Source organism: Lacerta agilis, chromosome 1, assembly GCF_009819535.1.
Source record: "Lacerta agilis isolate rLacAgi1 chromosome 1, rLacAgi1.pri, whole genome shotgun sequence".
NCBI lineage: Eukaryota > Metazoa > Chordata > Lepidosauria > Squamata > Lacertidae > Lacerta > Lacerta agilis.
This window is the reverse complement of record NC_046312.1, coordinates 42,264,935-42,281,583: the sequence shown is the minus strand read 5'-3', so window position 1 is coordinate 42,281,583 and position 16,649 is coordinate 42,264,935. Positions and strand designations below refer to the sequence as shown.

General features: G+C 43.5%; 1 protein-coding gene across 1 annotated transcript in view; it reads left to right on the top strand.

Moving 5' to 3' along the window:
- LOC117045005 (spectrin beta chain, non-erythrocytic 5-like) overlaps positions 1 to 16,649 on the top strand; it is an 87,673-nt gene that overhangs the window by 19,444 nt on the left and 51,580 nt on the right. The window contains 13 exon segments of the mRNA XM_033145800.1: positions 245 to 408; positions 2,406 to 2,538; positions 4,647 to 4,792; positions 6,264 to 6,378; positions 7,816 to 7,870; positions 7,873 to 7,925; positions 8,328 to 8,507; positions 9,457 to 9,540; positions 9,542 to 9,625; positions 9,627 to 9,662; positions 9,952 to 9,985; positions 9,988 to 10,037; positions 10,039 to 10,113. Of these exon segments, the coding sequence (XP_033001691.1) occupies positions 245 to 408; positions 2,406 to 2,538; positions 4,647 to 4,792; positions 6,264 to 6,378; positions 7,816 to 7,870; positions 7,873 to 7,925; positions 8,328 to 8,507; positions 9,457 to 9,540; positions 9,542 to 9,625; positions 9,627 to 9,662; positions 9,952 to 9,985; positions 9,988 to 10,037; positions 10,039 to 10,113 (1,209 nt within the window).

Below are 16,649 nucleotides of genomic sequence, written 5' to 3'. Positions count from 1 at the left end.
AAATCTGCTGGAAAATCTCTGGCCTCAATACCCTTGTTTTAGTCCCAGTCTATTTGATGTTTGTTGAAGCACTTGTCAAATCAAATATAAACTGTATATAAATGTGTAATATATAACATGTATGATATAAATATTATCAATAAAACTTCTAGCCTCACATTGGCACCTCAGCTGTTGCTTCTCAACTTTGTATGTTTGGCCTCACCTAAGTTCTTACTTCAGCTAGAACTTTGCTTTCTGTCAGGCATTGGAGCATGAAATCGACATCTATCAGAATTTAGTAATGGAACTAGGCGAAACTGCCAAAACGCTGCCCCTCTCTGGCTCCATCCACTATGATGAAGTTGACGCACCTCAGGAACAAGTTCAATCACAGATTCAGGAGTTGCAAAATATGGCCATAGCAAGGTAAGAAAATAACAGTCCCAGTTTCTTTGTATGGTCTTTCGTTGGGCTTTGATCTTCTGCCAAATTAAAGGGGGCACGTGTTGGGGTGCAACCTGGCCACCTGACCCAGTGTTGTGGGTGGGTAATCCTGGAACACCCACAACCCCTGATAGGTGGGTCCTGCGTTGTTTGTGCGCAGTCTGACCAATGGAGTGCCTCAAAAAGGAGCAACGCGGGACCTATATAACCCATGCAAGGCTTACAAGCTTCCTCTTTGGGGCTATCGCATCGGAACACCCGCCCACCTCTCCCTAAATTTAGGGCTTACGCTTGACCTTGCTATGCGGTCGAGTGTCGCCTGCTTTGGGGGCAGGGGCACGGTAGGAATTTTCCCCACTTGGCTGATCGGCTGGTGCCATTTGGGTTTTGCCTGCCGTGTAGCAAATCGTCACAACTTGTAAGGTTGAGGATAGGCTCTGGCTCAGGTGGATAGGCGTGGCACGTGACATGGCCATGCCTATGCAATGAAGGGTATTCTGGTAAAGGAATCCAGGGACTCACTGGTTTGGCGAACCCCAAAAGGGGTTCGGCCCATGCCCGAGTCCAGGGGACATCAGGGCGGCTGATTGGTGCTCCCTCCATCAGCTGTCCCTGGTGTTCATCCTCTGGCTGTCCTATGAACGTGGCTCTGGGACAGTTCTGCCTGCATGGCTGCAGGGAGATAGTTGAACCAGAACCTATCCAACCACTCACTTGATTGTAATCAATAAAGTTGTGGCCCAAATTTCTGCCAAAAACCAAACCAAATATCTGACTCCTGTGTGAATTTATTTATGGGAAAGATAAAAGGTCTAAACACGCAAACCATATGAAAATCAATAGCAAAGCTTCTGATCCCTTCAAGAGGCTTTAGGCAGGGCTGGCCCTACCATTAGGCAGAGTGCAGCAGATGCCGGGGGGCAGTAATTTCTCCCGAGCCCTGCCAACTCAGCTGTTGCCCTCTGTTGGACATCAGAGCTATGTGTGCCACAGGCCTATCAGATACCCCTAAACTAGCCTGCTGCCTTCAGGTATGCTGGAAGATGTCATCCCATTGACATCAAGCGTTGAAGTAAGATCCAGCTGGCAGTCCAGTCAGCTTCTAGAAATGGAATGGGAGTGGGGGACATTTCATAATTCATCATGGGCCACAAATATATTGAGCTGGCCCTGGCTTTCTATCATGCTTATTATTATTATTCTTTCTTAAAATTCTGTACCACCCTTCATCTAAGGATCACAGGATGGTTCACAATATAATGTTGATGAATGTTGATGAAGTGTGCAAATTGTTGCACACTTCCTACTTCTCAGAACTTTGGACAATCCCTAAATCATTAGTACTACTCAGAGTTGGTTACCTGTGAATGAGAGAGTATTGGAAACCTATAATGTTTTGTTTTATTTACCAAGTGGAGACAAATAGCAAGCACTCTTAGAAGGCAGCAGATGTACTCCTCCTCCATCAAATCTCAAGAAAGAGGCATTGTTCCAGACAGAACTCCCAGAAAATATTGGTGGGGTATGTGTGCAGGGAGCGGAAGTCCCACTGTACAAATGAAAGTCCTTGTGCTAACAGGACTTTGTTGGACAGAGGTTGCAGTGTTTGTTTATTTCAGGAAATTATAACCCATTTTTCACTACATATCTCAAAGTAGCTTGCAACAGACCTAGGAGAAAGTGTATATCTCAACTGAATTTAGTACATTCTCTAGCTATTATGCAAGATCCCCAACAGGCTTTGGGGAACGTACGTATCTCAACTGCATTTTGTATAGTTCCCAGGTAATTTTAGACACTGGATTTAATGGTCTTATGATTTTCCTCCAGCCCCTTTAGATGGTTCACTTATTTCACTTACTTCAAAATGTGATCAGCCAGCCCAACTGGTCATTCTGTTGTGTGGAGCCTTGGACGTCTGTTGCAAAAGTCCTGCCTTGACGGCACTGCTGCTTTTATCTATTTCTCTCTCCAAAAAGGGGCAAAAGGCTGGAAGAGACTCTTACATTGCATGACTTTCTGAGGGAATATGAGGATCTGGAAGAGTGGATCAGTCAGCAGAAGCAGGTAGCCAGTTCCGATGGCTATGGGACCAGTTATGAACATGTCCTGGTAAGGTATAATGAGAAATACCCCACCCCACCCCACCCCACTATATATAAGGCTCTGGTGACTTCTGTTTCAGAGAATCCGAAGAAGTGTGCATGCACATGAAAGCTCATACCTAGAACAAACTTAGTTGGTCTCTAAGGTGCTACTAGACTATTTTTTATTTTATTTACTTTTTATTTTTAAATTATGTGCTGGTAAGTTATATTATAAAGACAGGAAGATATATTAAAATGCACCATGCTTAACAAAGTTTCGTTACACCAAAATATTGGGATGGAAACAGCTACCAAGCTCTGATGAGCCTTCATAAACAGGATTAGGTATAATATCAAGAAGTGGATTAGTTTTGTTAGCTTTAGCAAGCTGACAATTTAGGAATCTAGCAGACTTAAGATGGATTGTGCAAGTGGTGAAACCATTGTGGCCAACTTGTGGTTAATCATTATGCCAAATCCTTTGTAAGATGTCAATGAAGAAATGACACGATAATTTCGGGGATGTTTTTCAAATGACTAAATAAGCCACTCAGAAAAGTACAAACAGTACGCCTGGGTGAAATAAGCTTGAAGGGTTATAATGAACCTGGTTGATAATCCTTTCTGAAACGCTCTCAGTTTTTGTTTCCCAACAAACGTTTGTAATTTGCGGGTGGGTGGTTTAACCAAGGTTGAAAAGCGGCAACGGCTTTTTTTTTGTACTATGTTTCACCTTTGAAAAGTTCCACAGGATTATGTAAATATTTTTTTAAAAAAAACATTAAAACAGGAATATTAAATAAGCATAATCTAAAGTAGCAGTATAAAAACATTCTACCAAAATAAAAAAGACAGCAGCAGCATAAAAGCAATGCAGAGGTTTGTTTTTTTTTAATGGGAAAATAAAAGTGGTCTTTGCCTGGCACAAAAATGACATCAGGGAAGGCACTAGGTGAACCTCCCTGGGGATAGCATTCCACAATCAGGGTTCTGCAAGTGAGTTCTTTCCCCCTTTAGCCACCCCTTGTCACACCTTAGATAATGGAGGCACCTGACGAAGTGCCTTTGTTGATAGGCAGTGACATGTGGAGACAAGTGGTCCTTCAGGTATCCCATTCCCAAGCTCCGAAGGGCTTTAAAAGTCAAAGGCAGCGTTCTAGTCATTATAGACTAGCCCAGGCACATCCAACTCCCAAGAGACTGCAATCTACTCCCAGTATTAAAAAACTGGCAGTGATCTACCCATTGTCATTGGAGGGAGGAGGGGCATGCATGGGGTGGGTGGGTGGAAGGAAGGGGAGGATTGCCCAGAGTTGTTGAGCTTTTTTTAAAGGGGGAATCCCATAAATCGCTCAACGAAAAATCCGCCACTAACCAATGCACGTAGCTCAAAATCAGACACCAAACAAACTCCCACGTGACATGACAGAAGGACGGAGTGAGGGGGCGGGAGGCGGAGACATTCATTCTCCAGGTTTTTTTAATCCCACGATCAATAAGGATTCCCCGATCACCCAGGGATCTACCTGTCGATCGTGGTTGACCAGTTGAACATGTCTGGACTAGCCCATTGAACCCCCACATACTTTGAATTTACATTGTGAGATCAGCAACTAACTTCATTTATTTACTTACTTATTTATTTTCAACCATTGGTATGCCCCTTAATCACAGCAGTCTCTAAGCAGTGCACAGGAGACTCAGTACAATGAAACTAAAAATGAGTTAATTTTCATGTTAAATGTCTGCTGGAAGAAGAATAAGTAGTAGTAGTAGTAGTAGTAGTAGTAGTAGTAGTAGTAATTGGAGCCAGTCGGACCTAAACTGGGAGGGATTTCCATAAAATTGCGGCCACAATACTAAACACACAGCTCCTGCTGGGTACAAGTCATGCATCTGAGCCATAAGAGACTACTAACTCACCTGAAGGTGTCAGCACTTGGGCAAGGATATATTGGGAGAGAGCAAGGCTGAGCTATTGCTAGATTTACTTGAATGAAAATTCAGAGCAACACATAATGTTTGGAACAATGCTGATAGCTAAGTGTGTGTGTGTGTGTGTGTGTGTGTGTGTGTGTGTCCCAGAACTGTGTGTATTTCTTCTGCCTGCTCATTCATTGTTTTCTCTGAAAGCATCTTTGTGCCAAATATGAAACGCTCCAGCACCAGATGGAAGTTACTGCCAAGAGAGTTGCTGCATCCTATCAGCTAGCAGAGGATATGGTGGATCGTGGCCATTTTGAATCCCGGGAGATTCGGAAGAAACAGAAACAGTTGCGGTAAGAGGAGACCTTCTGTCACCTTGGCTTTCTCTTCTGGCAGGGAAATAGAAAATAGCCACAGCCAGATCCTTGCTAATTAAATGATATATAAGAAAGATCTCAAAGACCAAAAGCTTTCTGAAATGATCTTCATTATGGTTTCTTTGACACACAAAGCTGGTCCTTCTGATTTATCACTAACTTGTGAAATGCCGATCAGCTGACAGAGTTGACCGTTCCAAAGAACTGTTTCATTGTCCCTTTAGAGATGTGTGCATAGGGCAGTGTTTTTCAACCTTTTTTGGGCAAAGGCACACTTGTTTCATGAAAAAAATCACGAGGCACACCAGCATTAGAAAATGTTTAAAAAATTAACTCTGTGCCTATATTGACTATATATAAAGTAATTTTCCCACAGCACACCAGGCAACATCTCGCGGCACACTAGTGTGCCACGGAACAGTGGTTGAAAAACACTGGCATAGGGGACTGGCCTTGTCCCCTAAGACAACAGTGGAAGGGAATCTTCTTCCCAGCACCACTTTGTGCATATACATTTATTGCCTAGGAACAGGAAGCGGTAAAGAAGGACAGAACTAGCTACAGCTGTGGTAGGAGGCTGGACCTTTCCTAGCTAACTGTGTTACCTTGAAGAAAGGTTGCATTGTTTGGGACTTCTTCTTTAGAGGAAAAGCAAACAATAGATACCAAACTATGCATACCAGCCCATTTTTCATGTAACACCAAGCCAAGCAACACTCAGGACATGGGTGTGGGTGAGAGGAAACCATGGCTGCTTTCTTCCTCCCTAGTCATTCTGCTGCTGCACTAAGCCATAGCTTGACTTAACATGTTGTTCAAACTCAGGCTCATGGTTTAAATATCTCCAGACAAACCATGAACTGTAACCAACCAAGGCTTGTCTTATGGTTCATAGTAGAAGTCAAGAACCTCCAGACCATGGGCCACTTTGGCCCATGAGGCTGTTTTTCCCCAAACCACACCCATTATCATATGTGATGTCAGGTGTGGGGCAAGCAGAGATGTGGCTGGATCAGATGTGCAGTGGAGTTCCCCTTGAGGAACCCGATCATGTAGTCATTCCTTGCAAAATCAGGCTTGAAGTCACTGCCCATCACCTGATAGGTGATGACTTCAAGTCTACTAATCAGTGGCACTTCAAAGCACCACACAGGTCTGTTTGCAATCCTGCATGCTGCTGTGAAGTCTCAGTGATCATCACCTGATATAATTATGATGTAAGGTGTAATTATATCACCTGATATAATTACGAGGAGAGGAGATAAGGAGCTGGCCCATTGACAGATTCCCATTGCTGGATTATAACATTTACTTGTTGTGGGACTGCTAAGCCATGAGCCTGGGATAGACAATATTTTAAGTTGTCCAAATATGCTTTCAGCATGCATAAACAACTAGAACCAGCACTGGTTCCATTTCACGTTTTTCAACCTGTTTCCCTCATCAGGAACAATTGGGATGAATTGCTGGAGATGATAAAGTTTCAAGGCGAACGACTACAAGATGCTGAGTCAATACACAAGTGTCTGCAAGACCTGGTGGAAGCCCTTGTCCACACTGAGGTTATAATCATGCTGGAAAATATATGGATTGGGTATTTTGTTTCTGCCCATCTACTGTGTCCTTTGAGGGCCACATTAGCTGTGAAGAGAAGATTGTTATGCATAGGCATTAGCATAATCTATCCTGCCTTCCCATACTTAGCATCCTTGATGGCTAACTGTCACAGGAGTGTGCTGGTCAGACATCACACAGTTCAAAAATGGACTTAACTCTTTGTTAGCAAAAACACAATCTCCACAGACGTGGATGAGTGTCAGGCCTAATGAGCAGAGCAGATCATTCCTGATGGTCTTCCTCCATGAAAATCGGTTTGCCAAGACCAAAAGTCCCCATCTCTTCATGGCCGTCTAAGTCCCCTCCTCTCCAGGGCTTTTTCCAAGCAATTGGAGACTGTGCCTGCATGCAGCCAACCTTTCCACCCTTTCATGCCTCCTTGTTCTGGGAAACAAGCAGGGAGGGGAGCTTGTCGCAGCAAGAGGAAGAGGCACCTGTGACTCTTCAGCAGCCTGCTTCAGCTTCTGCCTCTGATTCTGAGCTGCTCTCTGCCACAGACTCTCTCAGCTCACTAAGCCCTGTTACCTCTTCACCTTCTGACACCTCCTCTTCCCAGTCTTCTCCCTCTGACCACTCATTGTTGTCCCACCACCATTACCCAGGCTCTGAGCTTTCTTCCCTTGATGGTTCCCCAATTGGTTTGCCTGGATGAAGGCGCTAAACTCTCCCCTCCCTAACCTCATTCAGATTGGCTCAATTCCAGCAATAGGGCTGGGCTGGGCAATAAGTGTTTTATGCAATGGGGTGCTGTGAGGCAAGGTGGGAAGAGTTTAGCTCTCCTCACCAGTGGCTTCCCTTTATGAAAAAAAACAGGCACACACACCCAGCCTCCAACCTCCATGTGAATGGGAACAATATGTCCTTAAGTACATCTGGCTGTTCTGACACATATACTGTAGCTTAGCCTTGCATTTCCCTATACCATTTGGGACCAGGATGCCTGTAGATTGTCTCGTTCCTTACATACCCTACTGATTGATGTACACTGCATGAGGGGGCCTCCTTTGGACACCATCTCAACAGGAGACCCAATCTGTTCAATGCATGGATGATGGATTAGTTTCATGGCCCTTCCCCTTTGGAACTCCCTCCCATTGTCTTTTCAGCACCTGTTGAAGAATTTCCCCGTTTCAACAAGTGCAGATTTTTATCTGAGTCTGTATCTCTATTCTATTTGGAATTGATTTTTATCTATATAATTGTTTTATATGTGTGTCTACTGTATTCTGGAAATTGCTTCAAGATGCTTCATAGGAAGTGATTTATAAATGAAGTAATAATAATAATATAATATAATAATAATAATAATAATAATAATAATATTTACACTTTGTTTCAATAATCAACTATTAACAGCAAGCTTCCCCATATTATTTCATTAGGAGAAGTCCAAGGCCATCCCTGATGAGATTGCTAGAGACCTGGGTGGTGTACAGTCCCACTACGCAAACTTGCAACCCTCGAGCATGAACTGTCTGGGAATGAGCAACAGGTAAGATACATAGCAGTTCGCAGATGGCAATTGGAAGCCAAAGCCCTTCTAGCATCTCATAATTTGCTCATTATCTTGTAAGATGGTGCATTCCAAAACAATAAGTAGACATTTGTAAATAATAATAATAATAATAATAAATTCTGATTGTCTATTTCCCACTTGCATGACAAAAGTACTGCTTTTTCATTTTTATCTGACCTGCCACCATTGAGTTATTGAATTTCTTGTTGTGAAACTCGAATAAAAACACTTGGGGGGGGGAGGTTACCCACTTCTCCACAATATGATTTGATAGTTGTGTTATTAGGTTAAGTTTTTCAAGAAGGCTGAGTTTCTGACTCTCTGGTGCTCTCCCTTCCTGTACATGTGCTATGGCATCCTCCTTATTCTTTTTTGCAGCTGCAAGAACTGATTGATGCTGCAGATGGCGTGCTTTGCCGGTGCTCCAAAAGTCAAATGCAGGAAATACAAGAAAAGCAGCAGGCAGTGGTAGAGAACTGGGAGTCCCTGAGGTGCAAAGTGGAGCAGTGCAGGGAGCAGCTGGAACAAGCCTGCAGACTGTACCACTTTCAAACACAGGTGAGCATTTCAGTGTGGTAGAAATTGAAGTCAATCTTTCATCAGAACTCTTTCCACACGTCTCAGTTAAAAAACAAGCAACTAATTTCACAGAGTTAATACGTGGTGTATTGAACATGTAAAGGTTGCTTAGAGGAAGAGAAGATAATGAGGCCCTGTACATGCTTATATCAATGATGCTCAGTGCTTTTTTTCTGGGGTACTCAAGGGTGTGCAGTAACACTTCCTGGTGTAGTACCACCACTTTTTTTCTTAAAAATAAAAATAAAAAGCACCAGGGATGCCCTATAGCAAAGGAAATGCAGTGTTTGGCCTCTGAGAATAACATGCAAGTGTTAGACAGGCAATCAAAGGTTGCCACACCAGTAGCAATCGGCAGAGAACACACATTCGTATGTATACAGAGAAAGAGACGGATTGACAAACAATTTTCATGGAGCAAAAGTCACCCCCTAGAAACATTTAAGTGGATCAGAAAAGAAAACTGGATGGTTCATTTCCCACAACTGCAAACAGAAAATCCCAGAATATCACTGTAAAAATACAGAGATGCACTTCTTGCATGTTGTTTACCAGGGTATGTGTAAGAAGTATAGGGACACCCTTTCCTAGGTTCTGGCTTCAGAGAAACTTCAAGAGCATACTTTGAGCAAAAAACAGAGTGACCACAAAGTTCCATGTAAAGAAAGGGGTGTCTATTCCAGCAGCAGTGCCACAAGCAGCCACAGGTGGTTATTCTAGCTGTCATTTTCATTTGCCATGCATTAATTCAACATTGCCAATCCAAGCTATAGTGGTTAAATCCCAACTAAATCCTACTTGGGAGTAGACCCGTTGAAATCAATGGACTTCAGATACGCCTATTGTTTTCAGTGGGTCCGAGCATGGCACAGGTGGATGCAATCCATAATCCTTGACCTTCATCTTCTATTTTTGTCTTGGCTTTCAGGCACGAGACTATTCCTCCTGGGCATCAGAAATGATGAGAGAAACGATGGTGAAGGACAAAATTCGAGACCTATCTACTAGTGATTCTGAAGCTGACTCAGCACCAGCAGCTGTTGGCAGAGATTGAGGCCCGTGATGACATGTATGAACGGGTGCTACGGCTGGGACAAAGAACTGCTGCTGGAACAGAAAATGCCACGAAAAGACGTACGTAGGCATAATGTGGACTCATCATCAACACACATTGCTCACCAGTGTTTCTAGAAGTTGCCTTCCTACCTAGTTATCCCTTTTGTGTATGTGCTGCAATTAAACAGCAGTGAAGATAATGACTGAATGAAACATATCCAGATCCAGGTTTGTGAAAACAGACAGTTGTTTCCTTTTCACCAAAATCTTGAGCCCTAGTAGCATAGCCAAGTCTGACACATACAAGCATCACTTATACTGCTTTTGTGGATTATCATGGACATTTTCTGTTGTTTTCTTGTATCAGATCCAAGGCATATTGCAGGCACTGTTGGAAGAAAAGGACATGTGTACCGCAAGTGGGCAGAGAAGAAGGAATGGCTGGAGAAGATCCCACCTTCTGCAGATGTTTTACAGGGACTGTGAGCACCTAGAAAATATCTCAAACTCACAAAGAGGTAGGTAAACGGTGGCAGTATGATGGGATGCGAAGAAGGCTGGATGGAGCAAGCCTTGTTCATCTCCCTTGTATATACATACGCACACATGCTTGTGGTGGCAATGTTGGACATAAAAACAGCAGAATCTCGTGGTATCTGAAAGACTGAACAAATCTGTCACAAGTGCATAATTAAACTATGGAATCCCGCTCCATCGAGAAGTAGGGATGGTCACTTAACTTGGATGACTTTAAAAGAAGATTAAGCTATCAATGGCTAGTATCCACAATGGGCTATGGCTTACCTCAGAGGTGAGGAACCTCTTCTGGCTGGAGGGTCAGATCTCCACACCCCTGGCAGGTGGGCAGGGATGCTCACCTTTCAATCATCACTTGCCCCAAATAGCCTAGTGGGCCAAAAGGGAGGCTTGGTGGACCAAGCTTGGCCCACAGGCCAGACGTTTCCCACCCCTAGTGCACCTCTACTGACCAAGGCACCATGAGCACCAATAATTATCAATGCCCAGTCAATGTCTGGAGGGCCCCTTTGCCTTTAGCATAAGGCTTTTTGGCATTTATGCTTCAATTAACAATACTACAACTCTGGAAATGTTGGATCTGACAGACAGCAGTTGCCTCACCCAGTCTAGCACCGTCCCTAGAAGGAATGGGTCAAGGCTCCAATTCCTCATCATCATAACTTATGCGCCTATGCATTCACTCGGGCAAGTGGAATCAAGCCCTTGTCCCTTAAAAAGAAGAGCCACTGGAACCTCAGAAGACTAAGCTGAAGCTGAAGCTGCCCATGGAGTCCTGTTGCTTTGAGCTCACATCATCTGTAATGAAAATGCCCCAGCAGTGGCTGCAGGGCTCTGCCAGTGAAGGGAGTGGGTGAAAGAATAGGAAACCGCCCATGTTTCACCAGATGCCTCTGGCTGGGCAGCATGAGCCCTACTGTTCCTTGCATTTTCTCAGCCCTTAGTAAAAGTATGCGGAGCCGGCAGCCCTCCAAATGTTTTTGGAGTGCAGTTCCCATCAACCCCAGCCAGCATGGCCAATGGTCAGAGATAATACACATTGTAGTCCAGCAACCTCTGGAGGACCACATTTTCCCAAACCCTGCCTTAGCAGAAGCGGCATCCCAATGATGGCCAGGGCAGACGGTCTCTAGGGGATGGGGGAGAGGAAATTGATTCTGCTTGCATTTAGAGGCAAATGTATCAAATTCAGACTTTCCCAAACAATATGAGAACCAAAACACAGCTGTCCTTTGAAATTTGCACTTATCCAAATGTTTCAATGAAGTTCCCCAACCAAACAATGTTTACAAAAATACATATACAGTGGTGCCCCGCTAGACGAAAATAATTCGTTCTACGAGTGTCTTTGTAGAGCGAATTTTTCGTCTAGCGAAGCGGCAATGCAGCACGGAGGTTTTCGCGCCCCCCCAAAAAAATTCGTCTTGCGAGGCAGCCCCATTGACTTTTTCGTCTTGCGGGGCAGCCTTCCGCTAGCGAATGCCATTCATCTAGCGAGTTTTTCGTCTAGCGAGGCATTCATCTAGCGGGGCACCACTGTATTAAGAGAAGGCGTGCATAAAAATGGATATATTAATGGTTTCACACTAATCAGCATTTACTGATCAGGCTTAGCCAAGAACTTACCTTCAAATGCAGAGTGTTTATTAGAAAAATGTAGCTTTTTATTATTCACAGTAGGTGATGATTTTGAAACCTACTACATCTGTACTTAAAAGTTGTCACTGATTTCAAAGTGAAGTTTTCCCCTCGGGCAAAACATCTGAGGAATTTCAGAGGAAGCCAAAACAGTTTTGATAAAAAAGAAACATTTCTTAGAGAAGCTTTTGCACATTCCAGACTTATAAATGTGGAACATTTTGTGGAAAGTTCCTAAACAGTTACGTACTAAGGATGTAATAGTGCATTTGCTCACCAATGCCATGTTTTTTTCCGCATTCTCATCTATTTATTCTGTTGCTAATGTATTTAACAGACTCATGCCATTGATGCCATGTTAACATAACTCACCATGCTGGACCTTTGCTGCAAAATGCAATCAGCACATGGTGTAGCTCTACCTCTGCCTAGAGAATGATGAAGAGTTTATAGAACTTGGATTCTAAAGAGGACTAACCAGATTCAGTTTGGATCATGACCCAGATCGGTCTGGTCAGTCTAGTCTTATCGTGAGGATCTCATTACAAGATGGTTTGATAGCCTCTGTCAGGTTTATTATTTTATTTTCATTTTACAAACCTGAACTTTTGAATTGGATCAGAACCCCCCCCCAATTAATGCTATTATTTGCTACATTTTGTAGAGAACCCTATGCTAGTCATTAGACTTGCTGAGTTGTGCTTCCCATCTCTCTCATGGGGACCTTGCCACCCTGAGATTATTGTTTTAAAGAGCCTCAGAGCCATCTGTCTGTATTAGGATAACCACCCAGTTAGATGAGGATTAACCTTTTCCTTCCTGACAAGAATCCCCCCCAAAACTGATACTTACTTTGGGAGGGAAGCAGCTATTTAAACTGATAGCAGCTGTTAGCTGCATCACAAAGTGAAGGTAACATGCTCCAAGACTGGTGAAAGGAACTGATGAGGAGCAATGAGAAGGTATATGAGGCCCTAGCCTTGTTCTCACACTGCTCTCCATTGAGACTTCACTAGGACTGCATTCTCAGGATGCTAGACATTTGCCAAGTTTTTTCTTTTAGTTTTTTTTAAACAGAAATTGGGGGAGGGGAACCAGTCCTGGTTGTATGACCTTGACACCCTTGCCCCGCCCCCCCCACCCCACATTAGAAGGACCAGGTTGCAGGTAATTATTTGCATTTTCTCACTGCATCCACAAGGGCTTCAGGTGGAACTTCCTAGTTACCTTTAGCAGAAAGGTTGATAGTTTTGGTTGGCTTAAGCGATCCTCTTTTTGAAAAACATTCTGATTCGGCAGTGTGCAATTCATCATTCTGTGTATTTTTGGTGGTAGTGGTGTGTTGGTGTCACAAACACAGTCACATGAATGTGAATAGGTGTTGTTTTTTTGTAATCACTGCGGATACAAGCAGAACCCGAGCTGTTCACCATTTTGCACGTGGGCCGTGCTGTGCATACCTTGATACAGAGGCTACCCCTGCAGCGGTGTATAGTGAAAAGCATCCAGCAGTATTCTGAACGAGAACTTTCCCCCATTCGTTCCCTGTGCCAGTGTGACGGCGTTGACTGTGTGCCAGCATCTTAGGTTACATCCAAGTTACTTAAGCCTTCGAAGGATTTCAGCAAGGTTTAGCCTAGGATTGCTTGGTTCTAAAGTAAATAAGAGCACATATGGAGGAAATTAGGCAAACATCTATCTTTTTTATTACTGACTTTCTGGTGTGCCATTACTTGGAACGGTTGTAGGAAATTCTTCTAAGACCTGTTAAACAGAGATCTTGCTATTCTGAGTGCAGATAGGCAGTGACTGAGAGAGGGAGAGGAATACAGCTCTCTTGCTTTTAAGAACAGCAGAGCACATTACGGTCTGCTGTTCTCAAGGCAATGGAAGTGCTGGTGAGCTAGGCGCTTAATCCGTTTATCTGGAGAAATTGTAATAAGGTCAGCATCCGTCTTTGGATAGCATTTCTGCTTTGACTTCTGCCTCATCGCTACTAGTTTAGAGACTCGTTCTCGTTCATCTCTCCGTCTGCTTCCTGCACTCTCTTGACATGCTGCAGACAGGATAAATACCGCCAGTAGTGCTGAAGGAATACTGCTTCTCCTTCTTCATTCAGCTGCAGATTCTGTGTCACTTCTTTTTTTGGAGAAATATTTATTTGCTCTTCACCTCTCCTTCACACCCAAGAGAGAATGGAAATTTCCAGTGCCAACAGAAAAAGGATGAAAAGTGTGTTTTAAAATACAGAGCACAGAAGCATCTCCAGCTTTGGTCTTCCGAATTTAGGATTAAAACTGCAGGATGTCATGCCCGGACCATCGCAGCAAGACTTCAACCACACCCATCTACATTTCAACTGTGGAAGTTATGTTGTCTTCCAGTCAAGTGACCCCATCACTGGCCCCCAAATCAGCTGTCTGGGGCAGCTCTTTCCAGAGGATGTCACCAGCAGCAATTTTATCAGACTCAGCCTGGTATTTTCCAACTCATTCATCACCCGCAGGTACCTTGCCAAGAAATGATATCTCACCGTCTCACTCGCTATCTTCTGAAGTTTACAGCTCAAGGCTGGATATAGTCTTGGCACATACAAATAAGGGGAATGGTTTTAGGAAAGACAACAGTTGTGTTAATCCTCCTGGCATCAAGTCTGTGTGCCCTGCACTTCACAGAGATCCTCGGTACAATGGTTACAGCAGTGCTGGTGCCCAGTCATCGCTCATCTCTGGCAAGCAGTGCTCAGAATGCGACTGGAGTCCTTGTCATTCTTCTCCTGATCACACTGGTTCCATGCAGTTTGCAGTACCTTTCCCACCTGCTGCTGCTTCCAGAGCTCTACCATGTTGGACATCACGTCTGGATGTTTCTCTGTGTGCAATTCCATCTCAGAGCAAAAAGCTGCATACAGCTCTGGCACCTTGTAGTTCAGAGCCGCCAGTACAGCATGGTTGCAGCCCGTGCAAAGCTCAACTTCCAGATCTCCATGCTTCGGTAAAACTTTATATTTCAACCTGCAGTATAGCAGTAAAGCCATTTAGGACTGCTTCTCAAGTGAGCAGCCATGGTTATTCCAGTCTTTTTTTACCTCGTCGAAAAAACATGTCACCAGCATCTTCTGGTCTTGCAACAGTCCTCAGGTGACCCATCAAGCCACCCCCTCAAGAAGCTCTGCAGATCTTCAGATTACACAGCTTCATGTCACCTCCATGGCTAAGTGCCCTGGTCTTCCCCAGCAAACAGTTTCCAGAGAGATATGGTTATCTCCAACTACAGTGTCTAAAGGAGACAATCCTGTTGGCAAAAGGACTGTTGCGAACGCACATTTAGATCCTGATTTGGTTGTCTTTCAGAACCGTCATTCAACTGGCAACGAGTTTGGGAGGACCTCCAGCACTAGGATAATTCCAGATTGCCATAAGGTTTCCAAAATAACCCTTATACTTGCCAACCCTTGGACATCCTTCCCTATTCAAGTGATAAAGGAATTCAGGAAAAGCCCACCTCCTTCGGTCTTCATCAGAGCATCAGGTCCAAACACAGGTGTTCCAGCATTCCAGACAGATTATATTGGCTCTGGCTTCTCACTGTCAATAAACCCTGTTTGCTGTTCTGAATTCCAACCTTTGCAACAATATGATGTGAATTCTCAGTTGAAACCTTCCAATGAGCCAAACACTGTAAGGAATGCAGATCAAGATACACTTGTGACAAACATGCAGGCACGTACAGCATCCCACAGAACGGGTGAGAGTGCATGGTGTCCATCTATCTCTGTAAAAATTGCTTCCTTTGGAGCTGGGCGGAGAGTGGTGAAGATTTCCATTCCATTTTAGAAACCTATGAAAACAAGCATAACCATGATTTCTTTATGTTTAAATTGAATTTAGTATCTGTTCAACTGTTGTTCTTTGTTGCTGTTGCTTTTTTCTGGTAGTGGTGAAGAAGGCCCAATGTAATTCTGTTTTGTTTTCCTAAAGTGGAGTTATTTGTTTCTTCCTATGAACAGCGAGACTGTGGGGGCAGATTCACTCCTTTCTTTAGATAGGTTTGTCTATGTACCTAATTTTAGATGCTAACTTGTCAATTGCTGCTTGAATTTTACTTCTTCTAGCTTTCACCAGGAACAAAACAAATGTGGGTTGTAAAAACGACCCCAAAAATATGAGTTTTAAGTTAAAAATATTTCTGTGTGTTTGGTTATGTCAAAACTCAGCTCATATGGCTGAATTTCCCCTGACTAAAATGTGGCTTGAAAGCTGGCTGGCTACTGACAGGGTCTTTAATCCCATCAATTTCTGGTTTTGCCAGATACCCATTAAATGATATAATTGAAAAGAAGTCTGGGTGCTTTAAAAGCTAAAGTGCTTGGGAAGTTTTCTTTTTCTTTCTGTACATGCTATATTAGCCTGTCAGCCAGCTGAAGAAAGGGGTGTTTGACCTGAAAACCGGTCATTATATCATTGGTGGTGGTGGGTAATTTATATCACACTAATCTCATTACTAAGCCTAGTTGATGGGGGTCATTATGAAATTTTGAAAAGAACGCCACCATTTTCTTTTGCCTGCTGTGTCCCGGCTCCTTGCATATAAGCTAGCATGTTGGGAGCTGGAATTTAAAAATAGATAACAACCACCTATACCATTGGACTCAGAGGCTGCCAGAAAGGTTCAGGATTCAGCTGAAATGATCTAAAACCTGTAGAAAAGCCCCAAACCAAAAGACATTTCTACTCATCCATAGTCCATTGTGTAACCTCATTATGTTTGTCATTGCTTATGAAAAATGTTGTTTTTGGGGGGGGGAATCACCTGATTTTTCTTATGCCTTACCTTTTCCATAATGTTTTTGTAGTGAGACTAGCAGAGAGGCAAAGGGTAGAATTTAAT